Genomic DNA, 24,644 nt, shown 5'->3' with positions numbered 1-24,644 from the left:
TAATAGTCAACTGGCCATTCATTGTGTATTTCTTTAGCAACCAACAAAAATCAATGAAAACCAAAAGATGATGATCTCGCAATTTCACAAAATGTTGAAGAAAAGTAAGGTAAAGGTAAAAGGTAACGGATACCAAGAGGACATGCAAGAAGAAAGACACTGGAGCGATAAGTATTTATATTTGAAATTACACGACGCGGTACGGAAAATTTTGTCCCAGCTTGCAAATTAGAAAAAAATTTGAGGAATTACACCTTGCTAGACTAAATCGCAACCAACAAAACCCCTAGAATCTCCATAAGAGTGAAATTACATTTCAAAGCTAACCTAAAAGCATACGGAAAATGGATGGCATTAAAACTAAAAAAAACATTGGAAAAAATCTCCAAAAAGTATGCTTTAGTCAACCAATACGGGAAGGCTATTCAACGGATTGTCTATTCAAACGTGTCCAGCTCTCCGTTCTTCAAACTACTTTTTGCTGCAGAACGCCATTAATATGAAATATTAGCAAAAGTTACAATACAAGAATGGCACTTTTGCGACAGAATATCCTCATCAACCCGTCCCTCCGCCTGCCGGTGTTTTGGATGAAAGTTGAATAGTTGGTAGTAGATTCACAATATATTGCAATAACAGGAACAAGAAAATTATGCTTTTAAGATTACCTACCAATGGTAGGTACACTTTGGGATTCTTGTGCGTTTAATCTTCTTATGACAAGAACTATTTTGAGACAGAAGTTCACCCCACTTGGCAGAGTGAGAGATTGGTTGAGAACAGGAGGTGAGGATAAGATTAATTAAGGGCAACTTTAACTGTTATGAAAGTATGGTATTGTACAACGTAGTTCTTTGGATGCTTTGACTATTCCGGTGAGCAATGAATTTTTCTGTGGAACAAGCACTACATACGGTACGGAAAATTGCATTTCAAGTTAAAATGACTCATACACGTACGTGTACTCTAGCATACAAATAAAACGTATAAAATACCACCACACGTGAGGGGTGGGTCCATAAAGTCACATGTAGTAAATTTTCCCCTCTAGAAAAACTAGTTTTAACTGAGGAAGGAAGCGGGCAGCAGTTTTAAATGTACAGTTAACGTGCTTGATGCCTAATAGGACTATCAATATTACTTTTTCAGTGCATTTAGCTGTGACTTTAAAGTTCCTAATGCATTTTTTTACTAGTTTGACAAAATAAACATGTATGAATAAAAGATCCGTTTCATAACCAGCCGGTTTCATAGCTAGTGTAAAATGTACATTAAGTAAATAATGAATTCACACATTTCAAATGCTTTATTTATGCTATAATACAATTTTTCTACAAAATTATTGAAGCGTATAAAAATAGCGAAGTATCTACCTAGATATAAGTCGACAGTTAGAGATAGCACAAACACAATCAGTCAATTGTCAATATACACCCTCAACAACATTTATTTATGTGTACTAATGCACTCAAAATCATGAAATATTCAAAATTCGTTATGGTAACATATATTTTACAATTTGATGGATGTACGCGTAGATCGGGGCCATGTAAGAAGGAGAAATGTTGACGCTACGAGCAGCTGGTTTACGTAGTCGCACTCCGCAGAGTTGTAATATCCATCCCCAAGGAATAGCGAGTCTAGGAGATTGTAAATCATGCAAGTGATATTGAATATTAAACGACCATAAACAGCTTGTTTTACAAAACTTACCTTTGTGGGAGAGGTCCGCGTGGTATATACCTTTAAACATACAAATTAGCTTTTTCATATGTGAATTAAATTAAAATTCATTGACGAAATAAAGCCTTAACGCATGCAAAACCTGTAAATGAATTTTCAACTAATGTGTACCATGCATGTTGAAGCGTGTTCATTTCAATGACGTATTTGAATATTTAAAGCCTTTTTGAATGACCGCCGACGTATTGTATAATTTTCAGTTTTAACCATTGTGGCCACAGTTATTAATACGGCATTAATTAGTGTTAGTCCAGGGTCGAGTTTCTGAGATATTACAATTGAAGCCATTTGATTAATTAATATTACCATGAAAGTACTTCTCGTTGCGTAAATATGCTCCAACTCTCTTTCTGCTATGTAAATGCAAACCAAACAATAAAAAAAACAATCTAACGGTATCGAATTCGCAACCAATATCTCGGTGAAGGTTATCCTAATTTTGGAGTTACTACATGTATCGATCAGTGAATTTGTAGTAACTTTTTGACGTCAGTCTCAGTATGTGCAAACAATTCAAAAGCACAACATCATGAGGGTGGCGTAATTTAATTGTGGTTGAAATAATCAACTAAGAGCAATATACAGATACAGGTTTAATCAAATTCGAGAGCCACTATAGGGATCTCGGAAACTGTAAGAGATAGGTAGGTAATTTAAATTTGGCAAAGTTGCATATTTTGATGTTCAACAAAATGCCGTTTTGAAACTGAAAAAGTTCCGACTATTTTCGGAGATATCCTGAAAAAAACGAAATTTTGCAAAATCGGTTTATTTTTTACCGAAGTTATTTAAAAAGATATTTTAAAATAAATGACACATTATTATGGCCACTTTTTTCCCTCTACAAGATGCTAGTTTAAAATTTTAACACTGACGTTTCGTCTCCGGTTTTGTTTTGTTTTTTCTTATGGAAGTCATTTTTACTTTTTGTGTCATTTGATAGAGCATTTTGTTCTGATTTCAAAAATGTAAACATCACTATTTTTTAAATATTGTTCTTTTCTTTTTTGCCTGGCAAACTTTGTCTTGGACGAAACGTCAGAGTTAAAATTTTAAACTAGCATCTTGAAAAGGGAAAAAATTGACCATAATAAGGTGTCATTTATTTCTTTTTAACTTGGGTAAAACATAAAAATGATTTTGCAAAATTTCGTTTTTTCAAGATATCTCCTTAAGTAGTCGGAATGTTTTTTTTTTATTATTTATTTAAACCTGCATCCACCTTTCAGTTATTAGCAGCGGAAATTTAGGCACATCTTGGTACATGTAGGTATCCTTAGATCTGTGAGGTAACCTTAATGTGTTTTAAGTAGTTCATAGTTTGAATAACGTTTTTTGAACCTTTTAATAGTTTATTTAAGTAATTGTTTATGTTATGTTTTTGTCGGTTCGCGATGTTTAGCACTCTGTTAAAACGTGTTTTACGGTTGAAGGGACCGTGCACCTGTCGCAGAAGGGTGGTGCGCTATGATTTAATAAATAATTGTGCGTCATCGCCGTATGACCGGTTCGTAGTCGCGACATTATCACTTGTTGGCGTCGTTTTATAGGTATGTCGTTTCATGGTTCCACTGTAGCTTTGATGCTCAGTTTCAAAACGGCATTTTGTTAGGCATCAAAATAAGCAACTTTCCCAAATTTAAACTACCCAGCTGTGACCCTCGAATTTGAATCAGCCTGTATATGAAACCATTAAAACCATTTTTAATACGATACGTTAGTAACTGAAAATAATGATTACAACCGCAGGTATTTCATGTTACCCTTAAATCTATCTCACAGTTAATTTCCTTGGACACACATGTATTCACATAGCATATCAGATAAGTTTAACTAACACCTGAAATACCGACCCTTGTCACGTTTCCGAAATTTTATATACACAAGACGTATAGATTCTAAACCACTAAATGTAAAACCATTGAATAAAGAATCTGTAACAGTGTCTCGTCAAACGGGCGAATATTAGGATTTTTTGATAGCAAACGCCGGAGATATACGAGGAGAGAACATAAAAATTCCAAGTATCATTTTATTGATTTATTTGAACTGCTAAGGTGCTTTATTGGGGGTGGTATAGTTTGACCGCACGCCATTGCATTCAGTATTATTTATTTGGCGGCCAACGTGGGGCCACAGCATTATCAGTATACGGTTTTCTTGAACTTTGTGCGTGATTTCAATTATCTCAATTGGACAAAATGTTGGTTAAAGACAAAAGGAATTGTTTGCATGTAACTTCCATCTTCACAGTTTTGAAAATCATTTGCAGAATTTCGCAAAAAAAAACGTCACAAGGCACGCCCCGTTTGGGAACTACACTCTCATATATTTTCCAAACCATCATTTTTGCACAGCTTCCATAATACTCAAGAGTGAAATCTAGGATTTGTGGGATACTGTACTCTATTTGGTTTTGCAAAATGTTCCCAAAATTCCTATCCTAACATGGCTGACTTTTCAATGGAATTGCAAAAAAATATTCGATCAATACCAAATTTTGTATCTAGGTCTTCGAAGAAAATACCAAAACAAATAGAGCTTAATTTTTGATCGGATAATTTGATTTTTACACGAAAACTTTGTTATAACGGAAAAAAGCTTTAGGTGGAGCGATTGTATATTATACTTTTGATCGAAAGTTTTTTCCAGGGGGCAACGAAACATGAGTTAATTTAAAAGAAAATATCAAGATCGATTGAATTTTTTGCTCGACATTGTTTACTTAAACCGCGACAGTTTATTAGAATTTTCGAAAATACAGAGTAGAGGTATTCACGAGATTGAGTTTTAAGTATCTTCGTACTTATAAAAAATACTAAAACATAGCTAATGGGAGTCAGAGACAATTTGAATTATAACGAAATATTGACGGAAATTTATTATACAGTAAACAGAAATTTATTTTTAATAAATATAAGATTTTCGACTACCAGCGATCTGTGTTCCTAAGTCACCCTATTTCCCACTAGCTTATTCGCCCCGTTGCTACGATCCCAGAAGAAAGAAAATTCAATTTACATTGTGTCATTTTTATTGAAACTTGTTTATTTTCATCGGAAAAACATTTCAAAGCGTCGTTCTAATTCTATTTACTTATTCGAGTACTTGTGGATATACGATATTTTCTGTTTTTCCATCTAGTGGGTATACTAATGAGTAATGATTACGATCAAATCGGTTCGGAGGTGTAGTAATGTATGAGAGATAAACAGACAGTGAGACACAAATTTGATTTTATATGTTTTGCTTCGCATTTTAATGAAATATTTTATTTTTAACATTTTAATTAATTTAGGTATGAAATTCCGATCTTTGAGTGATCTCGTGCTTATTATGTACTTTAAAAAATAAGTTTCATTAGCGTGGTTACAGCAATACTAGGTGCTTTCTAAACGATTTTTTATTGTTTTGTAATTAAAATTACTAATAAACTACAAATAAATAAGTAGGTACTTTGTTTTTTATAATATGAAAGCATAATATATACTCTCATTTTATTTTTTCTTGTTTGTGTGCCATATTTCAAACTGAAATATGAGTCAATTGATATTCCTCGTAATTGCTGCTGCAGCGAAAACGGAAAGTGAAGAGGAGGAAAGAACACCTGTATTTATATCACCTGTAACGAGATCGTTAGATTTGTTTGTAATTTTTTCAGCAGGAATACGTAAAATAGAATTTTAAATCTGTATACAAATGTCAAGGTGCTGGAATGTTTTCCAGGTATACATCGATCGTGTTGGTCGAACGAGCAAGTGTTTTTGGTGTTTTTTCAATGCGTTTTTTGTTTAATTAAACTGGTCCACGCCACGAAATCTGCTTTTTGTATCAAGTGACATCCGTTTTAACAAGGGTTTAACACATTAATAATAATAATAATAATAATAATAATAATTTAATCGTTCGATCGTCATTACAATCATCGATAAGTCAAAATTAACAAACAATAATATGTATAACAATTGGACAAAAAAGTGTGTATTACATCAACTATAGCCTAGAAGTATAAAAGTGTATGAACTCTTGAATCGAATAAAAAGCATTGCTTAGATCAAAGTTTTGTGAAATAATTAACGAACCTCGAACTAGTTGGGATTGGTAGCGCAAAAAAACTTTAACCAATGGAAATTGATTGATGGCCGCCTTCATTAACAATCCGCCATTTTTTAGCGTGTTTTAATTAGCTAAAAATTGAGTAGAAATTTCTTTTTGAGATCTTCGGGGCATTCGTCGTCTGACAGTCAAAGTATTAACTGGGTAGGCTTACAAAGTTGATTTTGGAGTTATCGTCGTACTTGCGGCCTAAAAAGTAATAGTTCCGGTGTTTCTCTAAACAATTCGAAAGGAACATTTTTTTATCGTGATTTAAAGAATTTCAAGTGACGTGCATTTACGAGCAAAAAGAGAATGCGAGTACTTAACTTTCCAATCGAAAATTACCTTCTAGTGACCAAAAGTTGACTAATAAATAATCCGGGATTGTGTCTTTAAAAAACCACTTTTGAACTATTACTAGACCAATTAAATTCGTAACTGGGCCATATAGGTGTCGCAAAACTTATGTAAAATTGTATATATTTTTATATTCTCATCGAAAGAAATCTCCGAGTTTGTGACCAGTTTTTACAGAAAAAAGTAGCGCTTATATATTCACTTCAGCTTGTTCGGACGGGCGGTCGACTGCAAAGGTTTCTTAATTATAACTCTGGAAGAAATGATCGTAGAATGCTCGCGTTTGAAGCATTGCCTTTGTGTCACAATTCTTTGCTTGGCGATTATATTTCAGCGCGAATAAAATCGAATACTTTCCACCTTGTTTAGTAATTATCTCAGCTGTGGAAGGTCCCTTGGCCAATTTCAACGTTATATTTTTGTTGTGACACTATCTTTATTGCAATTTTCATTTTTTAAGCAAAACAAATTTAAATTGTTAATTAACATGCTCCAACTTGACAGTTTAATCAATCGACGCATACGCATAGGAATTTTCCAGTGGTGCCACTACCACAGACGCAAATTCCCGCAATTGCCAGATTTTTCCCCCCTTCAACAGGGATTTAAAAAAGAGTACTCGTAATACTGAAAGCTTCCGCATACCTGGCGACCGATAGCGCATCTTTTAGACCTATATTAAAATATTGAACTACTTTTCCTCTATCAACTTCACGAAAAAAAGGACAAGACGTGAACATTGCTTTGATAACCGCTTATCAATAGGAATTTTTTCTAACAAGTCAGTACAATTTGTAGACCATTTAGTTAATTCAAATCTTCCCGCCGCACACAATTTAATAGATTCTACATGAAGACTATAGGCTTCCTCAAATTCACTGACACTTGTTACCAAATCATCCATATATAAATCCCTATTTATTATTCTAGCAGCTAACGGATATTTGAAGCCTTCTTCCAGAATCAATTGTTTAACAGTTAACAGGCATTTAAGATACAGATCGATCAAATCCTTTACTATTGGTAATCGTATGTAATAAAAGCATTTATATAAACTCGGACATAAATTATTAGTAGCTACGTGAATCACCTAACGCTAAAGTTGTGGTTCCTGTACTCACAATTATCTAGTACTTTGCGACCTAAACACCGTAAATTGTTCTATTATTCTGAAGAAGCAACTCCAAAACGGTACTTTCTAACGACAAACTACCATTGATCTTTAAATGTGTTGTTTACTCGTGAGGTAAAAGGAAGCTCAAGGTGCACTAAAAAAATACATCCAAACTAAAACACAAAATAATGGTATTTATTCAATAAATGATAAAATAAATATAAACATTCTGTACATTAACAGAAAACGGTTCAGAGAATTTCTAATACTTACTACTTTTAGAAGAGTCCTTCATTGTGAAATTGTACGTGTTACCTGAAAATTAGTCTTTGTATTTGGGCTTTGGCGTTCGGGTATAATTACGGTAGATTTGAATGGTTTCCTCCGCTTCACCTACGATATTTTTTGATATGCACTGGTAACTGCCATAATCTGGCTGAGTTGTATTACGAATTGTGAGTTTCATATGTACTCCGTAGCTACTGCTCTCGAAATTTTCCATAAAGAATTTCTCATCTGTTGGAAATAAATATAATTTAGTAACAGATTCCTAGGATGCAGTAAATGTATAGGTATAAAAATGTAAATTACGTTCTAACATTATATGCCGAACTTCACATGTAATCAAACCTCTGTGGTCAGGATACAGGTGTATACATTTCTAATGTTATGTTATGCACTATAATAACCTCACCAGGGTAAGACAAACATACTTTGTGGTACTATATCTCCATTGTCTTTAGTCCAATAGTTAATGGATTTAGGATAAGCTTCGGAGTGGCACTCAATTGTTACACTAAAACCGTCATATGTACCAAGTAACTGCTTGTCAACTTGAATAGTTGGCGGAACTGAAATTAACCAGTTGCTTTAGATGCAAGGCAAACCCTTTCACCTACAGTTCACAATTAACATTATCCTTTTACTAACAGACGGAGGAACTCCGTTAAATGCAATGCACAGATAAGGCCCCATATCTTGTCTATTGGCATGATGAATGCTTAAAACTGGTCCATACGCGATTAAACCTAAGAAAAAAATTAACTACAAAATAAAATGAAGCTTATTCCCATAGCGTATGTTACAAACCTAATAGTCCATGACTGAGATGCAAATCCTCCCCACCTTCCCTTCTCCACGTAATGCGAGGGTGAGGATACCCCTTAGCTTCACATCTAAGTGTAACGTTCGAGCCTTCTTCCACGACCATATCGGCACTTGTAGCGTAGTCCAGGATATCCGGCGACACTGCAAACAATCAAGTAAAAAATGCTCCTCCAAGTTCCTCAGTAAACATTCCAACCAACAACGTCAAGATATCCAACTTGACTCTTCATGGGATCCGTGTTTATTTGACACATGTACCACCCTCTATCGTGTTCCTGTACGTCACGTATATGTAAATACCATGTTCTATTTTCACTGTTTGTTATGGATATACGACTACTTTTCGTAATTAAGTGATTATGGATCGTTAAGATAGTTTGCGTGTCAACCCTTAACCATGCTACCTAAGGAAACAAAACAAACGTTTTAGATTACATGAGATGTACAATATGATCAAAAACACATACAGCCATTATAAAGAGCAAATCTTGAACCGTTACCGATTCATAAGTCATTTATTTTTATGTAGGGTATTATTGTCTTATGGCGATTGTAGATATCAGCTTCGGTTGAACATCACCATTTAATGAGCTATAGTAAAGAATAGATTGCGAGGGAAAATGTTGGCTTTGGGGCGAATGTCGCAATAAGAATGACATTTGGGGTGCTGATGAAATTTTTGACATTTTAAAACACAGACACGTACGTAAGGATCATAAATCTTAACGAATATTAAATATCAGTAGACATAAATCCTAAAAGTGAATGATAAATTTCCTTTCGTTTTTAACATCCACATTTCAATCAATATTAAATTATGAGGGGTAATATTAACACGCGTTGGTTTAAAGAATCGTTTAACCCGTTTTTAACACTGTCATAAAACCGAATCTATTTTTCCCTTAATTAATTGCAACATCACACGTGAATAACGTAATTGGCGTACTTGTTCGTACCTAAAGATGAAAGATAACTTAAACCGTGTTAAAAATGTACCGTTAATGTATCACACCTTTTGTAATGAATGAAATACGATGATCAGATTACGTACGCTTTGTTGGCAGTAAAAATGTTAAAAGAACAGCGGGAACAAAATCAAAAAGAAATGCAATTTTCATTGCTACAATTAATTATAAGGGCACGCTGTGTGAAGATCGCTATCATTCAAACTCATCGATTAGGTACAGTTTGGACTGTGTTACTGCTAATGAAACTTGCCTAGATTATCGATGCAAATCTTTACAATGCAATCCGCATTGCCAGCTAGTAATTCCACGAAACTGTTATGGAGACGTCTCGCATAGAATCGAGGCTATGAGCACTACTCATTCGGACGGTGGTTACCGCAATAATATTGACAAATTATAGCGATTTAAGGGAAGCAGTGTTTTACTTTATCTTTGCAGAAATCATTACTTGTCTAGTGGCGACTCGAAGTTCAAATGGATGTAGCAGTCATCATGTTATCATCAAGAAATATTGATTAACAAAAGTTTAGTGTAAATCCCCAAATATAAAACAAGGGAACCAAACGACATCACAAGTATGAAGTAATTGTCTCCAAGATCAAAAGTTCACCCATGTAAGTGACCCTGGTGGTCAATATAGACGTTTACTTTTGATTGATCACCGTTTTAGGAATCGTATGGGGTGGTACCTCCTTAACCTGGTGATTGTGTAACTACTATGATTTAGGGATCAGGGTATGCGTCGATAAAGAATTGTCACCAGTGTTAAGGAATTATTCTATGAAGTATGATATACCAACGTTCGCGGGTATACTGTAATTTTCGAACAGCTCCTTGTTTTCTATATAAGCAAATTGATTTGGGCTCAGTATTCTCAGTCAAACATCGATGTCGAAGTGATAAATAGGTAATGAAGGTCGCGCTGTGTTAATAAAAATGTGCTATAAATTATTGGTGATAGTGATAAATATTACTGTGATAACACGCATAATTTCTTTTTGTGTAATTATTTTATTTTTATCAGAAAGAGTGATGGTTCGTCTTTTATTTAATTTGAATGGGCCCATAATTAGATAAAAATGCCAAATTATTGCTTTCATCTAAATTGATAGGTCATTGTAAAATGATAAAGTTTGTAGATGTTAACTTTGTGAAAATTTTCCTTATTGTTAAAAACTATAGGTATCTCTAACGTTTTATTAGCAATCACCGTTTGTGATTGTTTTACAGTTTGTCTAATTTTTTTGCTTCATAGTTACGAGAACGCCGTTAGGGCTGGTTTTTAAGTGTCATTGGAATTTTCTAATTGGCGAAAAAAGCGAAAATGTATTTGATTTGGCCCAAAAAAGCACAGTACCTATTTTAGTCAATCTCATTGTATAGGTTAGTGGTTAAGAATACTTCAAAGTGAGTATAATTGCACAAATATCCCCAAAAATGGGATATTATGGAATTTTTGAGGAGTATTTTTGTTTTTTTGGGAATATCACTTTTACAAAATTATATTTTTTAAAATTTTCGAATCAAATCGTCATCTCCGGATGTGAACATAATGGAGTTCGATATTTCACGATTGATTACTCTCAAGGAACCGCCTTCAATGTATAACCGTATAATTTTGTATTTTGATTTTCATAAGACATACAGTCGGCGTTAGTACCTTGTTCCTTTGGGATAGATATAAGCTTCGCATCACATTTTTGAAAATCTGATTTTGATATAAATCGCACTTGAAACGAAGACCTTAACCCGCATGCGCGAAATAGTCCGATGTTTTAATTTTTGATAAGCTAAGACAAATTCCCATCATAAGATATTTTCGAAGAATCCCACACTTCCTCTTTCCCCCAACAGAGCCGCCGCACCACGCATCGAGTTTCGACCCGGGCGCATCGAAAGCTCCCTCGAACGCCGAATCTAACTCACAAAACCGCAATTCGACCCCCCCCCCCCCCCTTCTTCAGTACGACGTCCTAAGTTTACCTCCATTTATCGGGGCAGGGTGAGGGGATGCGCGCTTGGTTTCCGGCGAGATTCCGACTATTTTCGGAGATATCCGGAAAAAAACCGAAATTTTGCAAAATCGTTTTTATTTTTTACTGAAGTAGTAGACCTACCCTTACATTCCCAACCAATCACCCAAATTAAAATGTAAAATAAATACAGAAATCCATGTAAGGTAAAAAAAGGATCAAATGATTATAAATGTAACTTATGTCATTTTAATATACGTGATGAAATTGAAATTTGAAAATTAATTTTATGAAATGGAACAAATATAATAATTAATAAATAAAGTCTTACAATCTCATAAACACTTAGTCAACCAAATATTAAGATGCTAATGTTGAAGAGTTAATTATTTGTATTTAATTTATGCTATAAATTTTCCTAGGCACTTAAAAGCGACACGGTGTTCCATATTTTTGTAGTACCTTCCACAATACACAGAGAAACATTGTAATCTCTTGTGAATAATGTGTATCTTTTCTTGGTCGCGCTCCGGTTGACACCTTCTTTACTCAATTATCCACAAAATGCTCGAACTATATCGATAATAAGTTATAGGATACCTGTTGCTGTTGGATGTTTAAATCCGGGCAAAATTCACATGATTCCCCAATATGTCGACGCGCTCAGAGTCATTTCCTGCATCACATTCTGGGGTCGAATAGCCAACAAACATATGTGATTAGATTTAGATTTTTAGCCTTACGGGTATTGAAAAAAAACAACAACCACAGTTGCCTTATAAGTTATAAAGGAAGAAAGTTCTACAGTGAAATACATTTATGTGTAGTGTGCATATACTTGCATTAAACTACCTTCGAATAGAAAATGTTTCTATTGTGCCATTCATAAATAAACAAAGCGTAATGACTTAATTTGTTACGATCCACAATTTCATTAGGGAAGTGGTATAGAAAGGATTTGTGGCAATAATCCAGTATTTTCATTGTCCAGAGAAATAATTAACTTTATGGTTAGATGATTTTATTCATTAGTCGCATGTTTTAATTAAGGGATTTAAATATTCTCCCAATTTTAATATTTGAACTGGCCGACATTGTATAGGATTCATACAATAGCTCACTTTTAAAAATAGAGATTATACAGTTTAAGGAAAGATGTACTTAAACTTAAAAAACCTTCGTTCACGTAGTAAGTAAAATTCGCTTTATTATGAATTTATGAACAGGCAACGTAGTTTTATATGTGAGGGATATATTGAGATTGGGAGATCATAAACTCAATAATTGCATCTGGGTTTTAATAACAGCCTCAGCGGTACTAAAAACGCTTATAAAACACAACCATCGGTTTTAGAACATATGCCGCGTAGGATAAATTAAATTTGTTAATTCCGTTTTAAACCACTGGAAAATATTAATTCTGCAAGTTTGTTGTTAAAACCTCTTGGAAATCTATAAAGCACACGAGTCGGAGTACAAATTCACATGAAATATCTGGAAAATGTTCGAAACCAATGCAATTTTAATTCCGTCTGTACTACCTTATCGGGAATTCCCGAACACCTAAGAAGGACTGTTAATTGCATTCTTTTGTATGTTGCGGTTTCTGAGAAGAAAATGAATGTTGAATTTGGCATGTTTAGAGACATAGTTTCCACATGAAACAATAAATTGATTTCTAAGACATTTTTGGTCCAGTCTACCGCCGCATTTCTCACATACTCAACGTGGGGATAGATAATCTATCTCATTATTTATGACGATAGATGATTGCTGACGGAGAAATAGAGGAACGGAGGAAAAGTGTAATAGGTGCCCTAAGTCAGTACACAGGGGCTCTTTAACCAAAGGATTAACAACAAAATGAAGGACATTGGATGATGACTTGGTACTTTAGATTCGTTTATATTTCATATGCTTATGGTGTCAACAAAAGTGTGAGATTTGTTTTGTTAAATAACTTAGGTGGTAGTTCAGATTTGCTTTATTGGGTACTTTGTTTATTTTTATAAAAGATTGATGTAATTATCTAGAGATAAGGATGCCTTTTAATCGGAAAAAACTGAGGTAATTGATAAAAATTTCAAGTTTGTTTAAGAAGGAAAGTCCGTTTAAATACCGGAGTTAGTGATTGGAAGAAGCCGTTTGCTAAGTTCGAGGCCGAGTTGCTGTCCTCTGAAAATTTTGAATATGCGCATTTCTACGGTAAGGATTGGTGGCAAAGTTATTGCTTTCGTTGTGTAAACAATTGTGTTGATCGGCAAAGAGAATTCAGTACGTGGTAATCAAGAGTCCGGCCAAGTTCGATTTAAATTTCTGAAGAATGTATACCTACGTAACAGTTTGGGATATCAGTTTTCATTGAAGTTGTCGTCCAAATTAAACGGACAGCCTTCAATTCATCGGTCGTGTGCCTGGTCGTGTGTTTGCGTTCAGCCAGTTAATTCAGATTTGAATACAATCAACGATTCTGTAACTTGTCTAGTACGTTACATCTTGGTTGAGTGCGTTGTTTCCTTTCACAATTAGTGTTCTGTGTGCCCGGATTATCGATCATCAATTATTAATACGCCTCTTATGGTCGTTTAAGCGACAAATTTCACCGGAGCTTAGCTTAAGCGTAACTTAAAATCCATGGCAACGATTATGAAGAAAATGGTTGCCATGGATTTTAAGCTACGCTTAAACTAAACTCTGCTTAAATTTGTTCGTGCAAACGGTCATTAGTTGCATCTCCGAAAACTGATGCATCGTGGTGCTGTGTTGATAGTAAATTAACGAGTTTAAAATGTCTTACATTTTTGCAGAACAGCTGCCTAGCTCAATCCAAAAATAGCACTTTTATAATAAAAGTGTCTTCAAAAAGAAGTTTTGAAAGTGATACTTTTTTTCATGAATTTGCTGTTTGATTGATGAGGGCGAACTCGACGCTGAAATTATGCAGAATACGTACACAAATGAAAAAGTATTCAAATTGGTATCATAAAAACTAGAAAAGATACATGTGCATTACGGTTGAAGTAAATCTTCTTGTTACATTATGTTCAATGACAATTTCTTCGAGATAAATGGTTTTTTTTTAGTTTGTTAGTAATTATTTGTAACTCAAGTAAATGTCTTTTTTGTATAAATTTAAAAAAAAAGGACAATATTAGTATTGTAGTCGACAGTTCAGGATTTCATAAATGTTTTACTTTCAAAATTGAAGTGAGGATATAAAAAAATATTGTTTTGAAATTTATGATCGATTGCCATTTTGTCATTTGAAGGAATAAAATATAATTGCAAATACAAATGCTTTGAAAATTTTTGTTTTTTCCAATAGTCTATAAAATAAGGGAGTCACGGTGATTTTTTGAAAAACATAAGAACGGCAATAACTTCGAACCCGGGCATCAAATAAAAAATTGGAACTAAGAAAAGTTGTTTATTTTAATGAGCTCTAACTGCCGTTTTCGGGTTTGGCGACTTACTATTAACCCTGTATATTACCAACGCTCATTACATACCGTGTGTCCCAGGGAGAACGTACCATAGGAAGACATAAGTAATGCATTTCTTCGCGAAGGATCCAGGTGGCCATTGGTATTTATTTGAAGGCAGCGTTCAACGTACGTTATTGCGCTTGCCTGATGCTAGAAAGAGATTGAAGTAGTACGTTGAACACTAATTTCAAAGGGATCGTGGATCCTTCGTGGAAAAATACACTGCCGTTTCCTTATGGTGCGTTCTACCTATGGGACACACAGTATAAGAACCGATGTTACATATCGGCCTAATCTATGTTATTCTTATTGTGTCTATCAAGTTGACTGTGGGGCGCAGCCTTCAAGACAGTGACTTATTTATTCGAAAATATAAATGGTTTTATAATTAAAGTGTGAAAATGTATGCATTGTAAAGATATCTCATTTTAATTTAAAGTTCAGACAAGTATATGAAGTGTCACAAGATTTTACATAAAAGAAGATTAAATTTGATTAAAATTTTGCACATGACCTACCCTTTTATGGTAATAAATTATGTAAAATACAAACCTTATACGTTCCCAAATCTTCTACAACGCAAGTGAAAATTGCCTCTCTTCCAACAGGAACGGTAACATTTTTAATGGGCTCGCCAAATTTCGGATTTTCTGAAATAAGAATATCAGTGATTAAATTCCGCATTTAAATTACTCATTTATGTTTTTCTATTACAATTTGCTGAAACTTCATTTTCTTTAATAATGGAGTAAATTTCGTAGCTAAATTAACTTTGAATATAAATATGAATATCTGCGAGTATTAGAGGGCGCTATTATTTAAAGCAGTATCTGCTTGAGCAGTTCATTCGGATTAGCTCTCGATTGCGAGAATGGGAACTCGAGCTGACTACGACACCCCGTCCTAATCAGCTTAACGAATTTATTGTTTCCCACGAAAATAATTTACCTATGTATTTTCAGGAAAAGGAGAAATTTTATTCAGTTTTAAAGCGACTTTTTTTAATATATATTTCAATCTAGTTGAAGATATAATTGAATGCCATTTAGAAAATGTGCCAATAATTCAAAATTATATCCGTTGGGAATCTCTAGGTAAAAGCTTTTTCTTTATAACGTTAAAAATAATTCTGTTTACTAATAAAAGTACAAGGTATGGTCTAGTATCGATTTTGACCTAAGTAAACATTAATAATGGTAAACATGTCATATAAAATGTAATCTGATTTGATCGGTAGCCTTTATAGTGATTGTGGCAGGGTGGATTTTTGACCATCAAATGCGGAATTTTTTGCCTTAATCCATTCTATTACATTAATGTTATTTAATATACATATTGAAATCGTACGAAGACGCAAAAGGGACATCAATTAAATGTTTTTCTTCATATCACAATATTATTTATTTTGTCTTAGGTATATCTCGATATTAATATTTATTTCGTGTTACTATCTCGATTTTAATATTTATTTCGTGTTACTATCTCGATATTAATATTAATTTTGTGTTATAACTCGTACTTGTAGTTAAGAGGGATCCTACGGCAATGAATGTTAATCGTGTGTAAGGGTTTTGTACACGAAATTTGGAGGTGCCATTTTTAGGAATTTAGTGCTCCAATTTTTGCAAACAAGAGATTATAGAACCACTTTTTAAATTATTGTTGCAGAACGAAAGATAATCGATGGCCATATTCAAATTAAAATAGAAAGTGTAAGAAAGTGCACTAGAGCTAATTTTGAAAAGGAAAGGATTACATACACGTTCGTAGTTTCATCCCTTGTCTGGACAATAAAAAATTCACAGATTTCGCAATCCTTGCAACCATTGGAGACATTGGAAATGATTTTACAATGCAGGTTTATACCGAGAATACGCTATATCTAGAATAAATTTAATATCGATGGTTGCGTTGGTTATCATTGTGTGAATCAATAGGATATATGTTGTCATGGCAGTTATTCTAAGAATATCTTATTCTGGGAATAGGTGTAATGGTAAAACCGGCCCTTATTCACACGGAATAACTTTCTGAATAATAAGCGGCGTAACATGCTTGTGATACTATCACGGACGATGTGTGAGAATTTTAAATTCGAATTAACAAAACCCCTGCGCACTGTTAAGTAAGTACCGTGTCGACAGTATCCGCGACTTTTCCTGACGTACATATTTGTTCCATGGACGTACATACGTAAAATGGACCAAACATGTACGTACAGCGGACAATTCCTGCCATATAAGTTACAGCACGTAACAGTTTAGTTGCATTTTTCTTTATATGTTAATTTCTTCTTTCTGCATCACCTAGACTTTTGCGCAGTAATTTATAAAAGCTAAACTTGTCCCAGTAATTGTATGGCAGATCGACTCGAGAGAGAACACACTTTAAGTTCAAATTATATCATCTGTTTAAAGCCCATGCCTATTCGGAATAAGAGAACAGTGATACCTACTGGAGAGAAGAACAGTAACAAAAGGACACCTAACGACTAAACACAGATTACGTGTCATTCACCTGTATAAAATGGTATAAAAAGGAAAGTTGAACAAATGAATCGCGCTTTAAAAAGTGATCGCGACCGTAAAAAACTCACACTTCGTTTTATCTTGAGCACTTCCATTAGCCACAATTAATAAATGATTAATTTTCTTTAAAACGTTCACAGACGACTGAAAATTAATTCTAGTGACTGAAACAATACCATGGAGCCTAAATGTAGCACTAAAGTATCTACAATTACTACATATTCCCTGTTATTAGCCTCTTTGCATCGCTAATGAACCTCTGGGGGAACCAAAATTGCAAGTTGAGATTAAAAACTCCCTTTGGTTTAGATTTCGCCTTTAATTTTCATAGAACAATGAATATATTCAAATTGCGACTTTGATATTTTAATACACCAAAATTTAGTAAATCATACATTAATAAACAAAATTGATAGCTCCAACGAAAGAAATAAGTAAATTATAGTAGGGATAGTATTGATTTAGCACTTTATTCGAGGTCGTGTGATTATATGACTACTTTACCACCCTTAGCGACTAGAATTATATTCAATACGGTGTTGGAAATATTGTTGTTGTAAATTAAGTGTGTTTCCATTTGAGATTGGCGCTTTCAAACTACTTGTCAACTAAATAAGCTGCGTAAGTATCAACTTTTCGGGGCGCTAATGATAGTTCTTTGAACTCAAGCAGCACGTGAACATTGAGGTAATTCGATTATTTTATTACAATTACACTATAACAAGAAGAATAAGTTGAAATCAAGCAGGGTAACGGGTTACTTCCATTTATTAAGCGGCGTTAACTTTTTTGTACACGTAAAAGGGTAGCAAAAAATGGAAGCTTAATTGTGTGGATAATGCACGTTTATAAATTATTCGGTGACAGCAACCCAAATCTTGTAAGTTGTAATAATGTTAACACAACGTCCTTCATCACTTCAAAAATGTTTCAGGTTTTGTATTCGTTTTAGGGGTACAGTTGTCAATAATTTCCCTAAAATTCAAAGTTTTTTTTAAGCGAATTATTGCGACATGTGGAAAGCTTTCGATTTGCTTTGAAATTATGAAAGCTAAAAGCTTAGCAGTCAATAAACGAAATCTTGTGGTGCAAATCGGAATTTGTCAAAGAGTAAAAGTATTTGCTTAAAACACTCTCCTACGATTTTAAAACCAACAAACGGAAAGTTGCTTTCATCCTCCCATTAGAAGTTTAGCACGCCGTAGGTACATGTTTCAAAAGGTCCTCGCCAACTCTTTGTTCTTTAAAACGTAGGATAAATGTGGTTCTCTTACAAGCTTTCATTTAACCTGACCTGTTGTTGTGAGCAAAATGAAAAAATGGTGACAAATTATTTTTAACAAGTTTTGTTGAAGGAGTCAATGTACTGAAAGGAATAAAACAAGTCAGACAAATTTAATTGAAACATGAAAGATCAGTCCTCGGTCTATAAAACATTCACTTATTGATACTAATTTCAGTTTTAGGTAACAAACTATAAAATACGGCCTAAAACAATATTAATAAGAACCATCTTGGATTATGGATGAATGCAAATAATGGTATTTAATGTAGCAGGTAAGTAGAGAGAGGCAAATAAGTTAATGTTTTTATTTTCTTTAGGTTATCGATTTCGAAGTTCATTTCATCATCAGACCTTGCTAAAATATATAAACGACTATAGTTTTACATAGAAAATGAAGGATTATGGTCGTTTTATGAAGTACTCCATTGTAGTTTGTTACTAATTTCGTTGAACATTGAAAATAAATTTAAAAACAAACTAGGCTTTTTTATTATAGTTTTTCTTTAGGCTATCGATTTCGGGTGATATATATTCCCATCATCAGGCCGTGCTGAAATACGCATACATCGTAATTAGGTGAGTATGGACTTAGAATAGCATATTTTATAATTACCGTCTAATTACGTCCCTGCAAACAACCACTAGACGGTAATTATAAAATATGCTATTCTAAGTCCATACTCACCTAATTACGATGGCAGAGTATACGAATTCACGTAAACTGGGGCCGATTTGTTTATTGTATTTATTTGTGCACAATGCTGCAAGGTTATTAAAAAGCTGATTCGCGAAATTTAGTTACCAAATGTGAGTGTGGAAATGATGTAAGAGTTGTATAATTCCACTACTGGACTGTTCTGAGGTTCATTTAAATTTGCATTAGCAGAAAACTCCATTTCCACATTAACATTGGGTAAATTTTACCATTCAACTTTCTTGTACGTGGTTTCTGTGGTTTTGTTGAGTGAAGTGACAACATTCAGTTTAGTGTACTTTTGGAACTAATTTGACTGGACTATTGATCTTATTAACGCAGATATGTTTCCATACGTAACAAGCCAATAAAATTTGTGTTCCAACTTGATGAATATCATAATATCATGAGACCTGAACGTGATAATATCCAGTAAACTACGCTAGGTTTTGAACGAATCTGAACATTTCGCATTAATTGGCTGAATGGTGAAATGCCTTTCTAAGTAGGAACTGCTGTATCGAATTAGATTTTAGTTGCCATCTCTGATCGCTTCATCCATTTATAAACTTGGTTATTAACATTATATTATACGAACGGAATGCTAATAATTTGAAGACTTTACTCCCGACTTTACTACATGCTAGGTTCTGTGTTTAGTGCGAGTGGTTAAAGAGTGTCTTGTTTTCCTATAGGTCATAAATAGCATTTAATTGAAAACAAATTACATTCTAAAAGAGAAATGAAATGAATTTCCCACAAATATAACACCAATACAAACTACATATGTACAGGGTGACAATTTGAAAACTTACCACCCCCCATATCTTAGTAAATAAACGAGATATTTAAAAAAATCAAAATCCGTTTCGGTAACTCGGAGAGGGAATCAAAATGACATAGTTGGCGACGCACCCCCTCACACCCCCTGCGCCCTAGCCACCCCAACTTTTAAATCTTAAATAGTAACCCCCCATGTGTGTATGTCGTTGGAAAGCTCTGAAAAAATGCTTTCCAACCATACCAAATAGCATTACATTTAGGTTAGTAATTATCGTGCAAATCAAAAAATAAACATGGAAAATCGTATTTAACTTGAACTTCCAAAGCCGACTCGACAGCAACTCATTTTTGACCGCCAGTTATAATCTATTCTCAAACTCTTGTCGAACCTTTTCAAATGTTGGTTTTGCAATATTTCGACATTCTTGAATTATTCTCTGTCTTAGTTCGTCTATGTTTGCCGGTTGCGTTAAAAATACGACAGATTTCAAAAGTATCATATTAGTTTATTTTTTGATTTGCACGATAATTACTAACCTAAATGTGATGCTATTTGGTATGGTTGGAAAGCATTTTTTCAGAGCTTTCCAACGACGTATCACACATGGGGGGTCACTATTTAAGATTGAAAAGTTGGGGTGGCTGGGGCGCAGGGGGTTGGAGGGGGTGCGTCGCCAACTATGTCATTGTGATTCCCCCTCCGAATTACCGAAACGGATTTTGATTTTTTTAAATATCTCGTTTATTTACTAAGATATGGGGGGTGGTAAGTTTTCAAATTGTCACCCTGTATAATGAACTCTGCAATTATAGTGTGGGATGGGAATTTACAACTTCTGAAGACAAATTAAATGTCTCTCTAGTACTCTGTGCTGTCATAGTATTATTCAGAAAATGTTTAACCGACCACTGCTGATCTTAGGTTGGCGTAGAAGCAAATACTTTTTGTTTCACCAGTGATTGAAAATAACATTGGTTTCTTTGTTTTTGTATCTGATACTTTTATTAGTAGAGCAGATTTTCTAGGCGCATTTTGGTCTCAAGTTAAGCTGTTAGTTAAGTTCCAGCAAGTGGTCGTTTAATAACCGTTTATCGTTCAGTTAATGAAAGCCACTTTGTTGTTTTGTTTAGAACCCGGTCAGCGAAATCGCACTCTCAAGGTCGTCGGATGAGTGTTTGGAAGTTGTAATTACAAGTGTCAAATAAAACAAAACAAATGTGAATTTGTTAAAACTATAAGTTTTTCGTGAAAAGGAAGTTTCGTCCTTAACTGAGTTCAGTTAGATCAATTTCATTAATCGTGGATCTTTCTTGGACAGATTGTGAATACTGTTTTTCTTTCATGAGATTTCTTGAATTTATCTATTTGTTTCGTTATGTTCATTCTGTGATGCGAAGTGTGTACATAAAGGCTTCGCTTCGCCTTATAATTTCTGTTACAGAGTTATGTTAATTTTGTTTGATTATAAATTTTGTAATCCCAAGTTGCCATTGAATTTCGTGAAGTCCAGTTTGATCCAGGTTCAATTTAATTCAATTATTGTGCCAGGTTTTCCTTTTTAAGTTTGTGGTACCCTAATGAGATAATCTGCTCTAAAATGTGTGTAGCGTTTCCGTTGGATTTTACGGAATTGGAAAGCGGCATTGTATTTTTTTTTAATGAACGCGCACATCCTCTTTCTTTACTTATCGCCAGTGACTAATCTTTTATGGCGCCTCGACGTCTATTTGTGTTTCTAGAATATTCCCGACACTATTGTAAATTTAACGAAAACGATTAAGCTTATTTGATACTATGTGGTTTTGCTAATTAAACAACAATATTTAATACCTTTATCAACTATAAGGATTATAAAATAAAAAAAGTAATGTATATTTGTTTCGATCCAATACATACCTATGCATCTGGGCGCATATACTGCGCAAAAATGGATTAGTATTTTAAGGACAATTACTAACAGATATACGTTAACATATATGTTTAGGTGCTTGTTAGAAAACTTGTTGTAAAAAACAGTTTGTCTCAACGCGTGAGTTTCGCTTCTCTCCGCGAGCTCCTGTGGCAAACCGCAAACTGGAATGGTTTTGAAGTACCTTGTGATCTCGCTTCTGAATCCAACATCCCATCCCCTAAGAATAATTTTAAAATCTTCACTGCCCTTAAAATGAATATTTTCGATTATATCTAATTCAAATACAGATAATACTTTCAATGCAATTATTTGAAATAAACAGTGAGGCATACAATAATTGACATGTAATTTTTGAACCTTGGCGCACGGACTATGAAACCTTTGTGTACGTGATAGCCGAAATAATATACGATGTTTCGTGACACATGCGAGTTTGATATACCTTAATGTTGAAGTGTGTATCATTTAAATTAGGCATTTGTTCACGAATATATTTCCGACCTCTTTCATTTCTCCATCGACCAACACGACATCACAATCAAAATATTGCGTGAATTGGTCAAAGTTCTGGACGAGGATTATTAAAAAAGGCACAGCGGTCTCATTAAATTCTTTACCTTCGTCACACAGGAATTCGAGCGTTTACTCAAAGCTAATTACGATATGTACGATGATTAAATCGTAAAACTTTTGCAATTGCCTGTGTATTTTCCAGACCCGAGGCTGTTGAAATTACGTGTCAACAAATAGTAATCACTATATATAATACAATACATAAGATGCCTCAAGAAAATTCCTCTGTTTATGTTTAGTTTTTCGTTTTTAAAAAATTCGTACTTGTTCGGGGTTGTTAATGTCGCGAAATCTCGAGCCCGAGTCTAATAGCCCAAATCATTCTTCTTTTTAGTATGTGTGACGCACGTTTGTTAATATGGAAGATCAGAAAAGTTTGCGTAAAAGAGACGGTACCAGTGAATGCACCCAGTACCTTCTTTTCGTTTTTCTTTTTCTCCCAGTGAGGTGAGACATAGCAAATGCTTACTCGGCATTTATTTCACAACTGCACTGACTGACTGTTGTTTATATAATACGCTTAACGCTTGCGCTCGATCGTTGCCTTGAACTTTCGGTCCAGGTTGCGCTATTTGTGCCCCACCAGTTCAAAACGACCAATCGAACGCAGACGTCAAGCGTATTATATAAAAACGGTCTTTTATTTCAATGATAAAAACTAGTTAGCCAGTGCAGATTTGAAATGAATGGTGAGCAAGCATTTGCTATGTGGGACCTCACTGTGCGTCATACGTACTAAAAATAAGAATGATTTTGCGTACTGAACTGGCAGCCAACTAGTCGACTGCTGATGTGCGCTCATTCATTACATGTCGCACTGCCGTTTGATCGCCTACATGTCGCTCGCGTTTCGCTTGCAGCCGCGACTCTCTGGCCGTCGCTGCCATTGGCCATCAGGTACTCGGTGTACACTCGGCCGCTAGTACGCGAGTGCTCTTAAACTGGCCTCCAAGATCTCCGGACATGACCCCCTATGATTTCTTCGTGTGGAGATTTATCAAAGATAAAGTGTATACACTACTACTACCAGAAAGCATACACAAAATCCACCAATGAATTTCCAATGCCATCGAAATAATTGATCAACACACTCTTAACAAAGTATGGTAAGAGCTTGACTACGGGCTTGACATCTGTCGTGTCACAAGGGGTTCGCATATTGAACATTTCTAAATCTGAGTACTTTTGGATTTTTTTCTCAAAATGAAACCATTTTATTTGTTTGTATGATAAATAAAGCAGGGTCTATATACCCTTGAAATCATAACCATAAATATAATACAAAATATCCTACAAAATCATATAGGTATTGGAAATAATATAGCAAATATTATAGAGATCTAGAGAGACATCGGGGTGCCAGAAGCCGCCACCAAGTCGATAAAAATCGGCACTGGCAATATGGGAAGAAAACGGATGTGGCGCGTTTCCGGGATGTATTATGTTTTTGTTCGAGGACTTTCTAGAAGTTTTTTTTTGCTATACAGGCTGTTACATATAAGGATTTAAAAAAAAATTGGGTGGTAGAGGAGGTAGAGAGATCAACGAAGCGCTTTTTCTAAAGAAACTGAAGGTCCAACGTATTTCTTTTGGGACATGCTTTCTTTAATTTTTTTCTCAGCAATCTTAAGGGTTACAGAGACTGATGGTACCTACATCTTTTCAAAGATTTTAGAGTATGCCGTTTCCGAGTTTTCAATTTTTTTCAACATTTCGACCACGAAAGTGTGCATCCCTAAATGGGGGGGCGAAAAAATTCTCATTTCGCCGAAAACAACAGTTTTTCAAAGTCGCTTTTCAAACAAAAGTTATACTCGTATGAAAATTGGTCCTTCGGGTCAAAAAGTGTCCCCCGCGTCTACTATGAATCATCTAATTTCGCAGGTATTTAGTTAGGAATGTTGTAAGTAACAAGAAATTTACGATTTAATAGGAATAAATAGGAATTTTGAAAAAATGGTTGCAAAATCGGAAAGGGCCTTCATCAAAACCTATTCAACCAGTCTTTAAAGTAACTCTTTAT

At 34.5% G+C, this 24,644-nt stretch overlaps 1 protein-coding gene across 2 annotated transcripts in view; it reads right to left on the bottom strand.

The window, feature by feature from the left end:
- Positions 1–1,351: 1,351 nt before the first annotated feature.
- The window catches only part of LOC116167230 (lachesin-like), a 63,376-nt gene continuing 40,083 nt past the window's right edge, over positions 1,352–24,644 (bottom strand). The window contains exons 2-10 of one of the 2 annotated variants that reach the window (XM_031482506.1): positions 15,398–15,495; positions 8,616–8,823; positions 8,402–8,560; positions 8,212–8,340; positions 8,026–8,163; positions 7,676–7,828; positions 7,586–7,627; positions 1,714–1,743; positions 1,352–1,657 (exon numbers count right to left, since the gene is read on the bottom strand). In XM_031482506.1, coding sequence (XP_031338366.1) covers positions 1,641–1,657; positions 1,714–1,743; positions 7,586–7,627; positions 7,676–7,828; positions 8,026–8,163; positions 8,212–8,340; positions 8,402–8,560; positions 8,616–8,823; positions 15,398–15,495 — 974 coding nt within the window. In that variant the 3' untranslated portion in view covers positions 1,352–1,640. The remainder of the gene's footprint in view (positions 1,658–1,713; positions 1,744–7,585; positions 7,628–7,675; positions 7,829–8,025; positions 8,164–8,211; positions 8,341–8,401; positions 8,561–8,615; positions 8,824–15,397; positions 15,496–24,644) is intronic. The other variant, XM_031482505.1, reaches the window with a different exon arrangement.

The sequence above is a fragment of the Photinus pyralis genome, unplaced genomic scaffold (assembly GCF_008802855.1).
Source record: "Photinus pyralis isolate 1611_PpyrPB1 unplaced genomic scaffold, Ppyr1.3 Ppyr1.4_LG3b, whole genome shotgun sequence".
NCBI classification, from domain to species: Eukaryota; Metazoa; Arthropoda; class Insecta; order Coleoptera; family Lampyridae; genus Photinus; species Photinus pyralis.
The sequence above is the reverse complement of the archived record's forward strand: the minus strand, read 5'-3'. Positions and strand labels throughout refer to the sequence as shown.